This window comes from Podarcis cretensis (assembly GCF_951804945.1).
Source record: "Podarcis cretensis genome assembly, chromosome: 12".
In the NCBI taxonomy this organism is placed as follows: Eukaryota; Metazoa; Chordata; class Lepidosauria; order Squamata; family Lacertidae; genus Podarcis; species Podarcis cretensis.
The window spans coordinates 27,498,765-27,519,104 of NC_137181.1; the positions used below are offsets into that span (position 1 = coordinate 27,498,765).

At 41.3% G+C, this 20,340-nt stretch overlaps 1 protein-coding gene across 1 annotated transcript; it reads right to left on the reverse strand.

Annotated features, from left to right (window-relative positions):
- Positions 1–8,433: 8,433 nt before the first annotated feature.
- MTERF1 (mitochondrial transcription termination factor 1) lies at positions 8,434–9,896 on the reverse strand. Its single transcript, XM_079996234.1, has one exon. It carries the CDS (start codon positions 9,833–9,835, stop codon positions 8,678–8,680), a length of 1,158 nt encoding a protein of 385 aa, XP_079852360.1. The 5' UTR covers positions 9,836–9,896; the 3' UTR covers positions 8,434–8,677.
- Positions 9,897–20,340: the final 10,444 nt, after the last annotated feature.

The following is a 20,340-nucleotide window of genomic DNA, read 5'->3' on the forward strand; positions in this document are numbered from 1 at the left end:
GCGGGCCACTTGCGGCCCCCAGGCTGGTTTCAAACAGCCCCCCAGGCAATTTTGAAAAAAGCAATCTCTTGCAGCCCCCGAGTGCCTGCCCACCAAATCCAAATAAGAGCTACGTCCGACCACAAGGCTTCACTAGGGAGGCAGACAAGGTGGATGTGCTACTGGTGGTGCTGGGAAGTTGAAAGTGCATGCACTTACTTGCCATTAGAATGTTCGTTTACCAATGCTTGGTTAGAACTCGCCTCGTAACATAAAACGTATTAAACCCAATACAAAACAAAGTGGCACTAATAAAGAAAAGTTCTAGGGTGGCAACAGAAAGCAAACTAAAAATGCTTTTGCAGTTCATCAAAACTATCCAGCAATATTAAGTTATAGGAAAACTGGTGCTATTAACAGTAATCCTTCTAGCTGTTTAATTGGTTTGGCAGCTACAGGAGAGCTATGAGATTCAGGTGAGGGTGGTCAGATGCCTTGTCAATCCTGGCCTGCCCTGTCTGTCAAGCCGTGTGTCGCGAATAGCTCCCTGAGCGTGTTTATAGTTGCTCTAGTGGACATGGTTGAGGTCGGCACCACCTCGAGCCACTTGGACTGAGAGTCAACCACTATTAGGAAGTGTTGGCCCTGAAAAGGCCCCACGAAATCCACATGCACCCGGGGCCATGGGGACTGTGTGGACTCCCAGGACTGTAGTGGTGCCTTGGGTGGATCCGGCCAGGAGACCTGGCAGGGCTCGCAACGTTTCACCCAGCCCTCTATCTCCGCATCTATGCTTGGCCACCACACATAGCTACGGGCCAATGCCTTCATCCAGTTGATCCCTGGGTGAGACACATGCAGCCCTTCTAAGACCCTTTTTCTTAATTGGGGGGGCTCCTTTGGCCGGCCCTCGCGCATGCTCACTTCATCAAATCTGTCCCTCTTGGAAAAAAGTTTGGACACCACTGATGTAGATGATCTGAGCTAACACAGATACATAAGGGCCCTCTAGTGGTACAAAACCAGAGAGAGGAAGCTCTAATTTAACCAATGATAGCAGGAACATTTAGAGCACTGGGGCAGAGACTGAACATTAGTTCTCTATACACATACATACCATTTCTGCTGCAGTTGGAGCCTTTAGAAACTGCACCAGAATATGTGATAAAGTGGGTGAGCATGTGAAAGGTTATCTGCTGCAGGATGTGTTCTGCCCTAGGGAAAATGAAAGCCCCTTGTTTCCACAGTGGGCGAGTATATTTCTGCAGCCACCACTCTCTCTCTCTCTCTCTCTCTCTCTCACACACACACACACACACACACACACACCTCTCAAAGCAGCAGAAACATCCAGAGTTGGCCCTACTATTAAGCTGAATGAGGCAGCTGCCTCAGGCGGCAAATGTGGCGAGGTAGGGGATGTGTACAGTTCATGCCACATGACCACCTAAGCTAGCCCGCTGCCCTCAGGAACTATGTAAGATGCCATCCCATTACCAGTTTTGAAGTAAAATTCAACAACAGTCTGGCTGGCTTTTCTACATGGACTGTAGAAGGAACTACCAAAATGCCTTGGCAGTGGCATAGCGTGGGGGGTGCAGGGGGGGCCGGCTGCACCGGGCGCAACATCTGGGGGTTAGGGTTAGGGGGCACAAATCCACGGGTTAGGGGGCGCAAATCCATGGGTTAGGGGGCGCAAATTACTTGTCTTGCCCCAGGTGCTGACAACCCACGCTACGCCACTGTGCCTTGGGCTGGTCCTGTGGGGCACAGGGGTAGAAACTGAACATCAGCACACACACACTCTTTCTGTTGCAGTACTTGTGCTAGAACAGTGGGGCATGAATCATATGCTGTGTGGTTTGCTGGAGCTGTCCCCCGACACTGGTGCCACCAATACTTGCATGGGCCTGGGATATGGCAAGGCAACAGCAAGGTTAGCGCCACATGGGTTCATCAACAGGAGTGTCACCAAGCAATCTGACACATTTGCTGGTACATCCACACAGCCCCAACCTCACCCCCAGCCTGGCTATATGCTACCAGACACCCCACTATAACTGCGATAAATCTGGTTGCTATTTCCTGTACTTAGCACTCTTATGACCTGGCTGCCAGTAAATATTTATTAATATTCATACCTGACTGCACTTTTCATTTCTGACTGGGGCTTATGCATGGAGAAGGGGATTTGTTTCCATAATACATTGCATTGTGGATAAAATAAAGGAGCTGCAATAGTATATGTGATATTTTATTGTGTAAATCCTTAGCTTCTAGTATCAATTATATCAGCTTTAAATTAAAAAGTTCCAGAGAACTGTTAAACCTGAAAATAAGCTTGCTTTGGAGGGCAAGGGAATCTTTGATCACTCCAGTGTTCCGACATTCTGCATTTAATTTAGTGCGGATAAATGAAGTTTTTGCCGAGCTGCATATTTCAACAGCACAATTTTTCTTGAATTTTTAGGGCAAATTATTTTGTGATAAAGTGTTTGCAGGAAGCTACATATCACTGTGAAGGAGATCCCGATATGGTCAGGATTTATTATTAAAAGGCCAGTATGAGATCTTTTAAAGATGCTGAAAGGGCTGGAGGCAGAATGATGCCCCCCTTGCTTTCTGTTGTCAGTTACAAGTTTGTTTGCCAATACTGAAATAAACACTCAAAGCATGAGGTGTGGGGCAATGGCACCCATTGCTTTGCAAAATCCATCACTTTTGCTGAATGTATGCTGTTCTGTTCCATTTGGAACGGTTTTGTGTGTTTTGTAATTCTGTAACCTGCCCTGGAATCTTGTGGTGAATGGTGGGTTAAAAAAAATAATACTACAAATAAATATTACTTAAATGCAACTGAAATTTATTATCTAGAAGTCTGACAGATTATAGTGAGCAAGAATAGTGATGAATGATATACTCTAAGACAAATGCCAACAGGATTCTCTATGAAAGCAAATTATGTATTTTCAAGTTCGTTTTCAAGATCAGGAACGTCAATGAGTCAGAAGAGGAGGGAATAGACAGCCTTCTTTAAATCTTCATTTGGTCTATATTGCCGGATATCTGCAAAACCATCTCGCATAGACAATGCAGAAGTCAGGAAAACTCACGGTCTGTGCAAAAGGCATGCTGCCTAATCTCGAGATACCAGATGTGCTTTCAATTCATCAAAACCATGGCAAATTGACTCTCTGACAAAACAACAAGTGCAGATGTGTTCTTAATCGCCCAAGACTGGCTTGTCTTCAATCATCCAGCATGGATTCTGCATGGATTCCACACTAACTTTATCTCTTCAGCAAAGACAGCAGCAGGGCATTTTTCATAGGTTCAGAGTGTGTAGCTTGGGATTTGTTTACGTTCCAGTTCCTTTGATCTTCCAGCTGCTCCCTGTTCCTTTACTGAATCTCCACAAATTTTCTTTACATACCTGTTTTCACTGTGGAGACTTACTGGCATGAGAAATTTCTCTGCATGGATCTCTCTCACAGAACACATTGAGCCTGTACGTTGGAACAAACAGCATCAATCAGCTGTGTGATCCAAGTTTTAACAATTTTTTTTCCATGTTGTGTATTTCCTTTTACAAAATAAGTTAATTTTACAGCTATGACTGTTTTTACTTAATAATAATAATAATAATAATAATAATAATAATTTATTTGTATCCCACCCTCCCCGGCTGAGGCCAGGCTCAGAGCGGCTAACATAAAAAAACACAATATGCATAAAAACAGACATCAATTAATTAAAATACATCTTAAAATTAATTCAGACAAGTTAAAATCTGGGCAGGTGGCAATTATCAGGTTGGAAATGAGAGTGGTTAATACTTGCCAGGACCAACTGTTTCCACTGATCATACAAGGACCTGTGAGCGGGTTGAGGGCCTCCTTCTGGCTTGTTTTATACAAAAGAAAGTCAAACTGCATCCTGCCCAAAGGCCTGGTGGAACAGCTCTGTCTTACAGGCCCTGAGGAAAGATGTCAAACCCCGCAGGGCCCTGGTCTCTTGTGGGAGAGCGTTCCACCAGGCCGGGGCCACAGCTGAAAAGGCCCTGGCTCTAGTCAAGGCCAGTCTAATTTCCCTGGGTCCCTAAAAATAACAGCACTGACAAAGGACATGTTGGGGACTAGCAAGATGTTGGCAAGTCTGACTCAGGAGAGGGGATAAGTGGTTTGTGGGGACCTGTACCAGCCAGGAGGCAAGAATCAGAGGTATGGGAAGCTTCAGAGCTGGTGGAAGAGGCACACTAGGCAAATGAAGGGCCAAGTGCTTCCTCACCCTCTCCTGAACCACTATCTCCCAGAACCAGGAGAGAACTGAAGAGGGTGGAGCAGAGGCAGTTTCCACAAGGGCATTGTCTCAGGCTGAGTGCATGCAGGCCTTTGGGGGAAGGTACATAAACTGGTGGAGGGGAAGTGGTCCCCTGTTGCTGCAACTGCCCCATAATTGAATACCTGGGAATACCTGCCTAGACGCTACACAGGTGTAAGTATTCAGAACTATAGAAGTGGCTGTAAATGTTATCTTTGACAATTAAGACTACAGTACAACTCCCATCAGTCCCAGCCAGGAAAGTATTTTTTTAAAAAAGTTTTACAGTAACTGGGCAAGTTTCCTGGTTAGGGAGATTGGATGTCCCGAATGGTCAAGGAAATAATTGCTTGCAGCCAAACTAAGTATGCAGAGATTTTTGAAATGCAATTTGGTTCAGAAATAGAGGAGTGATAGAGAAGTATTTCCCCCCCCCTGCTCTGCTGTGATTCGGAAGAAAGATGGGGCAGAAAATTTTCTGTGGAAAACATTCCATTTTCAGATATAAATCACCCTAATTAGCATAGGACAAGTTTCCAGAAAAGTTAGCAATTCAAAATTTTCAAGAAAACTGCCACCACTTAGGCATCACTTCTTCCAACTCTTCTCAGCCAGGAGTTGTCCAAAGTGCCAGCACAGCAAGCGCTTTCAGCTAACAAATTTACTTCTTCCATCTACTGGAAGCTCTAGAAATGCAAACTTTATAAAATGTGTCAGCAGTGAATTCCATGGTGGCAAAAACAAAATAGTTAGAGGGCTCTTTATATAGCTATAGCTATGGCAATTCCAACCGGTGGCAGATGTTCTTGTCTCATGACTCTTCCAAGTGGGTTTTTTTTTTAAAAAAAATTATTTTTAAGGAACATATGGTGCACACCACAAAATAAATGTGGGGGGGGGGGGTTCCTAGGGGGAGGTGAAAGCCTCCAGTGGTTTATTACAAAGACTACCAAAAAATAAGTTTTACTTTTGTTAGAGGGGGGCAACCCTGTGCAAACCTTTGTTAGGCTCGAAGCTGTGTTTTGTGTTGTCTCCTTCCATCACCTCAGAAACAAGCATGAATAATTAGCATACTTAAAAGAGAGACCATATGCCCAGGATTCCTGCTCTTGGCTTTCAGTTTCATAGCTCCAGCTCTTAACGTTGTTCAGTCCTCTGAGGCACTAGCAATTGGATATAATCCCCTTCTGTGTGTTCCTTGTTGCCGCCAATATCTCCGCTCCCTATAGAACTTTCACAGTTCATTTCCTTCTGGCAAAAGCGGTTCACATTTATTGCTTCTGTAGCTCTGTAGTCCTTATTTAGGAACAGAGGAAAATAAGAAACTGCCAGTCCTGGGAACATCTGCATGTAAAGCAGATGCCCTACCAATGAACTATGGTCTTTCCTCAAAATTACAGGAAGCCTTAAATACAAGACTTATGTGCCGCTTTTGAGAATAAACTCTTTCAAAATGGCATGCCATAAAACACTTAAACACAGTTCTGTTTGTACTTCCCTGTTTAGTGTGCCCTTGGTGGCACACTCAGGTTTGCCTGATGTTTGAAATGGTCCCCGAGCAGCAGTCTAAGAGCTGTAATAAAGTAGTATTAGTCTAGAACTATCCAATGCCTACAATAGCCCTGTGGTTACACTTCCATGCAGAGGGCAGGAAAAGTGGGCAGTCATGTGCTCCCTAACAGCTCGACATGAAAGGTTGCGATGACCTAGGAGTAAGACCAACTGAACACTTGCTCACTTCTGAATTAAGAATGAATAGATTTGTGCTGGGTTCAGCTGTAACACAAAACCATTTGTTTAGCTAACCACACTTTGTTTTAATGTCTGACCCGCCCCTGAGCCAGCACAGAAATTGTGGTTTGATGGGAACAAAATAGGAACAGAAACCACAGCTTGAAGCTGTTTTACATAACACTGTACCAAATGAGGTTTGCCATTTTGTCTCAACTCACAGGCCACTGACAATCCTTGTACCATGGAGATGGGAGTCAACTTACGAAGCAAAACGCTGGGCAGATAGAAAACAAAGATATACGACTCCAAACCATAGTTTTCCTGTTGTATGTGTTACATATGCTTCAGGTTACAGACTCTGCTAACCCAGAAATATTACCTCGGGTTAAGAACCTTGCTTGAGGATGAGAACAGAAATCGTGCAGCAGCGGCACAGTGGCAGTAGGAGGCCCCATTAGCTAAAGAGGTGCTTCAGGTTAAGAACAGTTTCAGCTTAAGAACAGACCTCCAAAACGAATTAAGTTCTTAACCCGAGATACCACTGTCAGGGAACTGGAGTCAGAGAAGGAGGAGGGAATGGGAACTTACCGGGAGAAGGTCCCTTTAATAAGCAGCTGTTCATCTTCGGACGAGAGAGAAGACAAAGGGGGGTCAGAGGGAAGTGAATCTGAGAGAGAGGAGGTACTTTCTGGGCCAAGCACCTCTCTTCAGAGAGGAAGAAGGGGGGTTGGGCTTAGACATTGGCTATGCTGGCCCAAAGGCGGAAGGAAGCCAGTCGGGACAACTGACCGACCATGATGAAGTCACATTTTTGAACTGCTTGTACATAGCTTCAAAGAGGCAATAAATCTTGTAAATATGGCTGGATTCCCGGACTCTTATCTTCGCTAAGCACTCTCAACTCCCTGCCTGACAACCACTGTAAAAACCATGGGTTTAGGGTACAGCTCAACCCATCCAAGGAACTTTCTACACATAAATTGTCTTCTAAGAAACTGAAATACAAGTTGTTGTCTTTAAAAAAAAAAAGCATTGTGAATACATAAATGTATTTAAAATACCAATACACATTGCTTTGCAGTTCCTATAATAATCACACAACAATCACTAAGTCAACATTTACGTCACTCAAGAATTTGACTCGCCATCTCCTTTGAAGTCCTCTAAATGTAGAATCCATGTTTTACAGATTAAGTTTTTTTAAAAAAAACTTCACGAGACAAATTTCTCATAAGCAAGCAACTCCCCTACAGAGAAAGAAAACTATGTAAATTTTTTTCTAAGGAAAAAACAGTATGAGGACCTCTCCAAGGATTCCAGGGGAGAAGAGTGTCTAATATTAGGTCACTATGATTTGTCTAATGCATCCTGTTTCAAACCAACTTCTGTTTCTTCAAGGATACAATACGAGTTCTAATCACCCACAGGAATATAATTGCTTAGAATTTATAGTCAAAAGCGTTGTTTAAAAAAAGCTTAATAGATTATTTTTTACCACTAAAGGCCAACACATATTATTCCTGACTGTTTTTGCAGCATGGTGCATACTTCATACATACCAGTAATTAGTAGCAGTAAATTGTAGGGTGAATTATTCCCCAAAGACTTCCATCCTTTCATCTTGTGGATGTTTTAACCACAAGAGAGCTTGCCCTTTCTTGCTGTCAATTAGTCATATATTTTTTCCACTTGATAGCTATTGCCACCATATATCATCTTCATTTTAACATCCATAGTAACTGTCAAAAGAAGTTCTAGGTTCATCTGATAAAATTCTTCATGGAAATTTCAGGTAATGGGTGGGCTGAATGTAAAGTTGTTGTTTTTTAAATTATTTAATTAAATCATGCTCCTCCCTTATAAATTACGTTCCCCCCAAAGACTCTTTTTATCGTCCCATTGATTTATTATTTTAATTCACTCTAAATACCAAAAAGAAAATAGCTGCTATTCTGCCTACCATGTTTCAGTTTCATTTTTGTTCCGTATAAAAATTTACAGTTCCTTAAGTGGCCATCAAAGGCAAGGGGGGTGGGGGGTGGAATTACATAGAAAAGCAACATTCATTTTAAGTTTAACCTGAGCCAAGAAATACATAGGCAACTTAATACAATGCTCCATTTAAAAGAGCAGGAAAGAAGCACAATAAATAGTAAAACATACATTCAGCAAAATGAAGTAATAGTGCTTCATTGCTACTGCATCATTTCAGCTATCAGGTTAGAAGGCTCCATGTTTAAATAAATCAGTATAGAAATGTAGCATATCAGGGAGCATATGTAAAGATATTCCTAGATTTGAAGCACATCCATTCACCAGATCCTATTAAAACCAACACTTTTGAAAATTTAGAATAGCCACAAATAGTTATTAATTCAAAAAAAGTACTGCAAGGCTAAATTATTTTTAACCTCAATACCATTTATTTATTTCTTCCGTTTTGCTTTCTGTTTCTTTGGTCGCATAAGGCAATTATATTTATTATGTACATTGTACAGGCAGCAACCATTTTGCACCTGGGTGCAATTTCTGGACCCTACACGGGTTGGTGGAGCATGCATAAGCCCATTTGTCTCCATTAAGCCCCCATGCCCTGTTTGCCCTCTTCTGGGTCCCAAAACATCCATGCATTGGTGGTCGCACATCAATTAGAGCCGTGCAAAATTGTTGCTGCCTTTAACTTTTCCAATTTTGCTTCAAATCGTTGTTTACTTAACGCAAGAATTCCAATCCCATGGATTTGAAAGTTATAGCCTAGCTTTCCCAGCTCATCAATACGGTTACTTATAGTTTTGATGCTTTTGTCCAGAACTAGAGGACTTTTCAGTATTAGATTAATGTTAATATTTGCCTGCAAGAGGCAATCTATTTTATCATTCAGGTTCTGTGGAGAAAGGTATAGAATGCGAAGGTGCTTAAGGACAAACATATCTGCCTCTATTTCAGTGCACCCATGAGACATCAGCTTCTCTTTCACATTTGCAAGTGTCTTTTTTAGGTATTCATTAGAAAGATCCAGAACATCACCTCCTTGCCCATGCAACAGCATTAGAAATTCCTTATTGCTCAGACTTAAAGATGACTGCAGAAACTGAACGTTTGCTTTCACTTGCTTGCTGCTCCGTAAGAGGATAAAGGCATTTTTAGAAATTATCTGTTTTACAAAGTCATCTGGCTTTTCTCCACCAAGATCTGAATAGATGTCATTCAAGAGGCTTATCATTTGTTTATTGAGCTCTATACTGTTAGAAAACACCCTTGGAACTCTGGTCAGCATGTTGCCAAGGTCCTTAGAAGTCAGCCCAATCGAACAAAATAAGGTAATGTTCTTCTGCATGTTTTCATTATTCCCAGAACGGAAAAAGGATTCAGGGGAACGTTTCAGGATTGTTACAATTTCCATGTCGGTCATCAAAATGCTTCGCCAAATTTCCCAGCGTTCTTTCAGAGACTGGTGTGAGCGAGTGATGGCACGTGGATAACGTGAGATTATACTAGCAATGGCTTCTCTGTTAGCCCCCTTTCCTTGCAAAAAAATCTTCAGGCCATCTTCGTTGGTGATCTGCCTCTTGAGAACACCAGGCTGTCGTTTTCTTACCATTTTGACATCCACGCCCATACCAGCCAGATTTTTCACTAAAATGTTGTTCTCCTTGTCCAATTCATCACTGGAGCTATCAATCTTAAGGCAAAGAAACCTAGTGGAATCCCCTCTGAATATAATGTCTGTAGACAACTTGATAAGCCAAGGTAAATTCATGTTGAAAAGCAGTTTATTTTTCACGTTCACCAGTCCTCTCATTGCGATGCTAACCAGGCACTGCAAATCTCTGAATAAAATTGTACTTCCATCAGTTCAGGATCTTTAAGTAAGAGACAAGGAGAGAGAATTATAATAAACTGTAAGGAAGCATTCGTGAACAACCTGTTCATAACTCAATTTGTTTAACACATTTTAAAAGATTCATATTTATTGTGAGAATGAATTAAATGTTAGCAATTTCCTTCTAGATGGGTTATTATTACTTGTGTGGGGTGCCTATTGTATGGGTTAGAAACGTCTGAGAACACTCCTTGGTGGAATGAAGGAGTACCAGAGAGGGGCACATGAAATTCCACCCATCAATTTGCATTTCTTAGTACAGAAAGTATTGATCGATGTATAGAGATCTCTCCTATTCTGATTAATTCAAGAGGGTTCTAGAAGGCTTTCTCTCCATGTGAAAGAAAGAGGCAGGTTTTTGTTTGGGTTATATTCCTTCTGGGAACTGGTTGTTATCTTTCTGTCAAGGTTGTGCTGACTACAATAGTAAGACCAGGAGGAGCCTGGGTCACACTCACATTCTCTTTCTGTCCCTTTGTTTTGGTGTTCTGTATGCTATAGTGTTAAGGCTTAGTCTTATAAGCTTGTAAGTTTTATTGTAAGTGCTACAAATGGATTCTTTTTATGGACTGTGCCAATCCTGAATGTATTGGGTTTGTGACCATTACGCTCATTTGCCTTCAGTAAAGCTCAAGTACAATTGCCTGTGGTCTATTTTTTGGAATCTCTGCTACGTGTTTAAGTTTTTTCCTCCCCAGTGGAAGAAGCTGGGCGACACCTTGGGTGAGTCATAGGTGGGAGATAGCAACCTGGGCGAGAGCCAGATTGTTATCTAGGAGAGTACATCTGTGGATAGATGGATGCTACATGGTTCTGTCAATGTCTCCTGGTATTTTTGCAGTACATTTTAGTAGAGTGGATAAAGTCTTAGCGGTTTGATGACGGAGAGGGAAAAACTGTAAAGAATGGGTGGGTGGTGCATGTATACATGCGTATTGGTGGATGAGTTGAGGGTGTGGGAATTAGAAAGGGATGAGTACTGTGTGTTGTATGATTTGTGTTTATGTAGTTTGAGTGATTTGGGTAGGGAAATTAGTTGGGAGTAGGAACAGGATATAGATGGGTGTGAAGAATATGTGAATACTGAATATTGTGAGTGAGGATGTGCCTTAGCAAGAGGATGAGGGAAGACGGAAGGGATGGTACTCTTATCAAGGTAGTTATGAGGAAGAAGGTATGGAATTGGGTGAGGTCCAGATGGCTGCAGATTGTGCCCCTTTCCAACCTTCCATCCAGCTTAAAGCAATTTAGTGGCCCAGCTACTGAGTAAGTTCTCTTGACTCTGATGTTTTCAAACTGTGCTACTCTGTTTTTGCTTTTGAAGGACTTTATTGTTTCATCCAGTGTTGTAACTAATAGTTTCATTGTTTGTATATTTGTGGGCATATATTTTATCCTTTCTGTAAACTGCTTAGAGGCTGTTCTTGTATTAAATGTTATATAATTATATGAAATAACAACTTCAGAATAATTATACCTGTCTTGGTGATAAATACTAGCCACACATTATTTTTTACTAGCCTTCTAGTATTTGAGCAAAGGTAGTGGAGGTTTTTTAAAAGATAATAAATAAATAGTGAAATAAACAGCAAATTACATTCAGAGAATTACAAACAGAGAATTACATTCTCAGGGCAGAGGATCCAGACTAAGGGCACAGTCCTAACCCCATTACTAATGGGAATTCTTAGTAAAATGGTTCAGATTTAAATGTATATAAAATTGCAGCCATAGAGTAATACAGTAGAACCTTGGTTCTCAAACTTAATCCGTTCCAAGGGTCTGTTCGACTCCCAAAACCGTTCAAAAACCAAGGTGCAGCTTCCGATTGGCTGCAGGAGCTTTCTGCACTCAAGTGGAAGATGTGTAGGACATTCGGCTTCCGAAAAACGTTTGAAAATTGGAACACTTACTTCTAGGTTTTCGGCGTTCGGGAGCCAAAACGTACAAGTACCAAGACATTCAAGAACAAAGGTACGAATGTATACAACATTAGTCATGCTAAGAGTAAACCCACTGAAAACAATGGACATAAGTAACAATGGGTCTACAGTATGATTCAATTAGCATAGGGTGCACTCACGCTAATGAAATACTTTTAAGAAGAAGCAGTTTCCCCTCTTTTGCATCCTCCTAAAATGTTCTGCTGTAGTTCACTGCAGATGGCACAATTCACACCAGCAAAAAGGAGCCACAGAATTATACATGAGTACGTACCCCCACATTTGGATGCTAGGAAAGACTCTAGCCAACCAACTGTGCAGTGTCCTGTGCTTGTCCCAATTGCATATCTCTGTTCATAATCAGGAGCTCACACGTTGGGCTTCATTTTCACACAATACATACTTGCTGGAAGGTAAAATATATGATGTTGTGGGTGAAACTAAATGCATAGCCCAGATCCTCACGCTATAGTATTAATTCTGTGGTGGTCATATCAGTAGACTGGTTTTTATAAAGTGTTATGCAATAAACTGAGTAGCTACCAGAAAGGAATGTTTTGTTGTGTTCTAAATTGTTGGCTTTGCATGCTTTTATATTATGATATCACATTATAAATGGACTAGGTTACCAGTAAACAATAAGTTTAATTAATACTAATAATAATAATAATAATTGGCACTTTAAGTGCAAGACAAACAATATTCAGATATATTAAATTCCTTAAATTGGAGCTTAGTGGTAGAGCATGTGCTTTGGCACAAAAGGTCATGACTCCCTGCATGTGGAAACAGGGCTGCAAAAGATTGGCCGTGACTCTGGAGACGCTATGCTGAATACTCAACTGAGCTAAATGACCAATGGGCTGACTCTGTATGACAGCTACCTTCCTAAACCGCTTCCTCTGAGGAAAGGCATCATTCCCAAACACTGGATATTCACCTTATTTACAGCCAGGTTCTGTACATGAGCGTGGCCGGGGATGGGGGGGGAGGGACAGGGGAGGCAGCCCCCTAAATCAAGTAAATAAATAAAAACATTTAACTGACCAATTGCATCGCAGTTAACTCAGTTTCTCCCCACCCCTGCATAATACCTGCTCTCCCCTACAATAAATCCTGGCTACGCCCATGGATCTGTATACGTTAACTCAGAAATAAAACCCGGCTTTATTCGGTTACAATTTATAGTACAAAGAGGCAACAGCAAATTTGGGGGCGCGGGGTGAAGCCGCGGGCGTGCACAGACATCTTCCCTCCAAAAAACAGCTTGCCTCTCACCCCATTGCTGAGACCCTGGAGTGACCTGTAAGAAAGGCAATTTTTCCACAAACAAACGGGAAAATGGGGGTTTCACTTCTGAGTAGACATGATGAATGTGCAGGACTGCGCTGTCGCGGCGAAATCGGAAACAGGAAAACAAGCCTGAGCCCTAGGTTTGCTTAATGAAATATCACCTCCCTCGAAATCAACAGCATTTTAATTCCTAGAGAAGATACGGCACGGATGGGAGTTTTAGTTTCCTTCAAAAATCTAGCATGAAATACACATTGCCCCTGAAGCGAACCTCCTTTTCTCTTTTTCCCCTCTGCCACCGCATTCCCTATTTACTAGCCTCCGCTGTGCTAGCCTTGAGCCGCTAAAATCCTTTTTCCAAAATTTAATCTTCGCGTTCTATGTCTGAGAAACTTTTAAAGGCGTTACAGACAACGCACAAGAGTGGGTTGCAGACACTAGCGTGTTGCTCACCGCTGGCATTTATTTGTGCGCTTCCTTCCTTGGGGAGGCGTGGAAAGTTGCAAGCGGAAAAAGCAGAAAGCGCCAAAGAGCACGCGCGTGCAGGAGGGGAAAAGCGCGATGGGTGTTTTACTTTTTTAGTGCTGCCATCTAGCAGAGAGGCCTCGGCCTGCCTTCCTTTTGCCGAAAAAGCGAACTACCAGGAGATGGCGGTATTAGACCAGATTCACACGTTCTTTGTTTCACGGTGTTCTCACGTTGCCGCAGGAAAAAGTAGTGACAAATTAACGCGTTCCTTTCTAATTTGTCATTAGAATCTGTTGATAATCTCGGCCTTCTGAGGTACTGCTTTGGGGCAAAGGAGCTGCTGCTGCTCTTTTAATTTGTCTGTTGGTTGGTTGGTTGATTGGTTGATTGATTGATCTGTTCTATGCAGTGGAATGTGTATTGGTCTCCCCAGGCCCACACAGCAGCTTGTTTAAAAATAGGAGATGTTTGGCTATTGCAGGGAAGCTCAGCTGATTATGTATGAATTTGGAGAGGCTGGCATCACTTAACCATTACACTGCCTCAATTCAGTGAGTTTTAAAATTCAGCAAGTCAGCCTCATTACGATGTGTGTATGTTTCAGCGTTTCTGTGTGCTGCTCTGGTTCGCCATGCTGGCCACATGACCTGGAAGCTGTACGCCGGCTCCCTCGGCCAATAAAGCGAGATGAGCGTCGCAACCCCAAAGTCGGTCACAACTGGACCTAATGGTCAGGGTTCCTTTACCTTTATGTTTAGGTTCAGAAGCATCATTATCATTATCATTATTATATTTGTACCCCGCCCATCTGACTGGGTTGCCCCAGCCACTCTGGGTGGCATCCAGCATATACAAAACCATAATAAAACATTAAAAACTTCCCTATACAGGGCTGCCTTTAGATGCATTTATTCTAAAGGTGGTCTAGTTACTCATCTCCTTGACATTTGATAGGAGGGTGTTCTGCAGGGCGGGCACCACTACCGAGAAGGCCCTCTGCCTGGTTCTTTGTAACTTCACTTCTCGCAGTGAGGGAACCACCAGAAGACTTCTTCAGAATGCCTTTGAATGCCAATTCCTGATGACAACAGCATGAGAGTGCCTCTGTGCTCATGTCTAGTTTATGGGCTTCCCACTGTGGGAAAATTTGACTGGACAGAACTCAAGTCCAGCAGTGCTCTTCTTATGTTCTTTAGTTGTCTGCTGTATGTAGAGGAAGTTTTTGTACACAGCAGCATACAGTCAGTTGGGACCTGTAATCTGAAGTGGTTCGGTCACAAGTTTACCACTGCAAGGTCCAAGACTGGAGAATTAAGCAGATAAGGAATAAAACAGAAAAGGAAGTTTGGTATTGTCATGTCTACCCACCAGATCTTTTCAGAAATTTATGTGGCAAGTTTTGAACAGGACAGAATATTGTGGAATCCAATAGAGAATGGGGGAAGGATTTGATTAGCCATCAGTCGTTCTCGGGAACATTCTAGAAAGGAAGAAGCAGAACCACATCGCCTGGCTGTTACCCTGTAGTTACTGCTGTCAATTTGCCAAAATGTGATAGTCCACAATATCAAATATAGATAAAAGATCTGATAGGATGACTAGCATACTGTGCTCCATATCAGTTTCTATGCATGGATTATTCATAAGGGTTACAGGCACATATTCACAATAGCATATTCAAAATTGAAGTGATAATTACATGGGAGGTATCAAATAAACATCCTTAAAATACTACAGGATGTAATGAAGCATTGCTGTCTTGTCAAGACAATCAATAGTGTTTAGGATTTTTATTTGTTTATTTTTTTTCCTGTTGCATGAAGCATTGCTCTTTTGCCACACTCCATATGAGGCTTTAGTTGTTCCTGATTAGCTGCAAGAAATACAATCAACAGCAAGATGATCCAGACTAATATTCGGATTTTAGCCCTTTCCCATACCCATCCCTGAAGCCTCAGCATGGTTAACAACTAGAAGCAGATAATAATGCAACTGTTAGGATTTTAATCAATAAAAAGACAGCACTAAATAACCACAGTCATCCCTAGGAAAATAATTCTTACTCAGACATAAATATCACCTGCTTTTGTTTTCTTCGTAAAAGATATTCAGACTACTTTTTCAAGGATGAGGAGTAAACAGAGGGCAAGATACAGACTTGGGCACTTGGACCCTTAGATTTGTTTTTCTTAGTCATCATTTCCATGCTGCAAGATAAACAGCTTTGAAAGCTGAGGTTTAGCTTCAAAAGTGTTTGTGATATCGCATGGGGGGGTCAAAGGGAAAAAGTAAAAAATGTGACTGAGCTAATGCATAGCCCTTGCATGAGCCTAAGCTTCTCTATTGATCCAGGCCAAAATTCCAAACTACCTGCTATAACAGAGCCATATATATTACTGAATATCTTATGTTTAATGTTTTGTACATGATTGGAAATATATTAGCTAGGGAAGCAGGGTCAGCTAATTAATTACCAACTGCAGCCTTTCTTCAAGTGTATATCGTCTTTGATATATTACACTTGCAAAATAAATAATTCATCTCACAAACTTTCTCAGTAGTAGGAAGCCTTAATCTTCTTTCCAGTTAAAGTGCTGGTACCAGCTGAACAGCAAAACCACAGCATTATTGAATGTTTAATTAAAAGATAAGGCACAATCAAATATGTCCAAAAAAAGATATGTAGAGTTTACGATCTGTCAAACTATAAGCTGCACAACTCTAGGATCCAGGGCACAAAGGGACTTTTCTTCAGGGGGTATGTATTATTGCAATATTACAAGACACCTATGCTTCATGCTTTATTTATAAGTGATTATCTTGATCTCTTTACAACAGGAGAGTGATGTGATGATATGTTGGTTGCTTAGGAAACAAGGCAGCGTGTGAATTGTGCATGCATGTATATAGAAGGCATTATAAACTTGTTTATATGTGGCTATAAATGTGCATATGAGTGCATGTAGCATACATACTTGTGAGTGTGCATTTATTTGTATGCATTTTTCAGTGAGTTTCTCATTTACTTGTCATCTGATGCATATTGCAGCATTTTGTAAATAAAAGGTTCCTTAGACTATTACTAGTTTTGATTTACAGAGCAATATAAAATGTTCAGTGACAATCAAATAACCAGAGGACAAGAGCAGTTTCCATTGTATAACATGAGCTGCCTAGTATTCAGAGGTGTAATAATGTTTTAAAGGGCCTTCCCCAAACAATCATGTTATGTTTTTAATCTGAATAGTGCATTCAGAAAGATAGTGCAATCAGAATACACAGATAAAACCAAGTATTAACTATTCAAGACTGCAGTCTCGATTATTTTTTGTACTTTCTTCTCCATTTTCTACTTTATTTCCTCAAAGCACCCTTTTATGAGATTAAACATGAACAATTCTGTCTTGTTTCATTAAAATCTCAGTCTCCCCTCCTAGCCATTTAGTTCTCGTTCCCGATCTATAAAGTCTTTTTGTTCCTCTTGCAGCAGAATCTGCAATACAATACTCCCGTCAAGCGTAGGAATAAATAGTGCTGAAGAACAGAACTGAAGGATATATTGGAAACTGAAGGCAACACTGGAAATTTGGTACAAACTAAAAAGAGTCATAGCTAATGACAGCATTGTAGCTGAATGCACCTTCCATGATTTGCATGAACAAAACTGGAATGTATATGCCTTGATCAGTGAAAGACCAGTCAGTGAATGGTTATTAAGGGTGGCCAATACAAAAGAGGAAAGGGCTGCTGTCTCTTTAATAGTTGAGTGGGAGAGGAAATTTCAGCTTGCCATGCCCTGTCCTCTTTTGCATCTAATAATACCCTGTGCTGCACCTTGTGATAGAAAAGGTGCTTTGGGCCATCTTTTTTGGTTCTTCTAACAGAGAACCTAATAGTGCTGTTGCATTTTCAAGATAATCCATACAACTGTGACTAACAGGAAGGCGGTTATTTGTTTGCTTGTTTAATTAGAGCCCCCAAGTCTCTGGATTTTAATCACAAGTCCAGATGAAAGGCTTATAAAAGTTCGTCAAAGGCTGCATGCATTCTGCGGGTTCTGTGTTGCTGAGTCGACACCTGGTATAGCTTAAGGATGAGACTGTCTGTCTGTTTGCTTAAGCAGAATATTTAAGGTCAGTAAGCCAAACACACTCTGTATTTCAGCAGAGGCATATGCTCCCCCACCGGAGTCTTTTTGCCCTATTAACCCCATTTTGGAGCACAATTCTTCTTTGCCACACATAGTGTATACTACCTAAAGGCATTCCTTGTGGCTCCCATGGCAACAGATAAGACCACAGCATACTGCAATACTGAGATGCAAACCTATGCTTGGCTTTGTTGCGGGATGAATTACAGAGGATAGTTCAGCAAAACAGGGAAATAACTCATGTAATAAACTGTGGTGAGCGCATAAGACTAAACTATTCCCCAGCCCATCCCCACAATGTTAATAGCAACACTTTATACTTACTTTTAATATATTATCTGACACCTGGACATTGAAATCACTATACTATCCTTACAAAGGCAAGATGAAAAACGCCTACTGCCTTTAATGGAAATAGGAGTAGACCCTGATCAAATAACGCCTCAGGCACAGACACTCTGCAAATATAGGTGTCTCTTTCATTTTCACATTGCTTCAAATATTTTATTCACGGATCTCTTTGCAATTTTTCTTCCTGACAGGCTTTAATCCCATTGATAGGTCACAAGGGTAAAGATACATATCCTGGAGATAAAAGTCTTGTTTCTTTCTGTCCAGCACACTTAAGGCTGAAGAACCATATTTAAAATCTTAGAATTGTAGATACCTGCAAGATACCTGCACATTTTGTTTTGGTTTTGCCATTTATGAGATCAAGTGGCAATGTGAACCAAGTATAATGTTAACACTGACTGAATACATATTCTAACATAAGTGTGTGTGTGTGTGTGTGTGTGTGTAAGTGTAAGTCTGGCCCAGATTCATGCCACCAATATGGAATGGAAATGGATTTCTCTGCTGTTCTCGTGGGCACAACTGTGTGATGCAATTCCAGCAGGAAAATAAATATATGAAAGAGGCCTTTAGGTTTTTCACATGGGGGAAATTAACATTAATGAAAATTAATTTGTCAGAACAGATGGCCAATGAAGCCACGGTATCAGGATGATCAGAAAGCAGGGAAATTTGCTACACCTAAATAGAGTCTGGTGCTATGAGGTGTTTCTTGTTGCTTCATTCCGCATCTATCATTGCTATGCAATCCATAGCTATCATAGCCTTAGATATACATGACATGTGAAAATGCACATGGCCTCATTTGCAGTATCACTAACTCCTTTCTCACAAAAAAATCTGCCGACAACAGCATTATCCTTGAAGGTATTTCCTGATCTGTAGATGTAATTGACTCAGACTTAATTCCCTAGCTATCCTCCTGTGCTCTCTAGAAGGATCACACTTCTTATGTGATATTAGGAGCTAACTATTTTCAAAGTCAGTATAATTAAGTAACTATATTATGAAACAATCCAGTTTTTAAAATGCCTTTGTCCTTTCTAACCTATCATAGGAAATCAAATGAAAACATTTTGAGAGAAGGAAACCCAACATTATTCCTTAAAACAAACTAAAAGTGTGCCAAGCAACAATAACTTAATATAATTAGTAATCGGGTGGTTTAAGAGGACTTGCTTCAGAATAGGGTTGATGGCAGCCATGGGTAAAGTGTTGCACGTGAGCCCCATCATATATAAATCCATGTATTGAATGAACCAACTCATTTGTATGCCATAAGCCCACCTGCTTAGGCAATTGGTTAATAGTATGCTAACTGTACTCATGAACGGGGTCACTCACATGAGGCATGATGGCGAGTGAATGAGTGAACAGTATGCTAGAGAGCTAGAGAGAGCAAGTGAACAGGTGAACACTCACTGAATGAGTGAACAGACAGGTGTCTTTATATCTGTGTATTTTTTCCTCTTTCCCACTTAAGCCTTGGTTCATGTTGTGCTAAGAAAATGATGGCTTAGTATACAGTTCTGCTGGGCAGCTCTACATCAGTATCAGGGGAAGGGCAATTCTTGCTCTGGAATGCCCACATGCTTGTTGTTCTTGCCAAATCATAGCTTAGCAAACTATGCCAAACCATGTGCAAATCTGGTCAGCAAGTGGTCTACAGCCACAGAATGAACTGTCATATAGTTGGATAATGGTCTTATTTAAAAATGTGGGAAGCCAGCCATTTTGTCTGGAGGTTCTGCTGCTCATTCATAATAATAATATTATTATTAATAATAATAATTTATACCCTGCCCATTTTGACCAGCCACTCTGGGCGGCTTCCAACAAAATATTAAAAACACAATAAAACATCAGACATAAAAAACTTCCCTAAACAGGAACCTTCACCCACAAAGTCTTGCTCTGATGCCACTACTTACAATGAGTCTGTTGGTTCTCCAGATCCCAGTCAAACTATCTACAACAGGGGCCCCCCAACTTGGCCCTCCAGATGTGTTGGGACTACAATTCCCATCATCCCTGACCACTGGTCCTGTTAGCTAGGGATGATGGGAGTTGTAGTCCCAAAACATCTGGAGGGCTGAGTTTGGGGATGCCTGATCTACAACTTTGTTTGGCTCAAGCAGGTGCCTCTCTGAAAGGGTTAGTCTGAGAAAGCAGGGTCAGGTGCAGAGATGGAGAAATTTGATTCAGTTCACATTCAG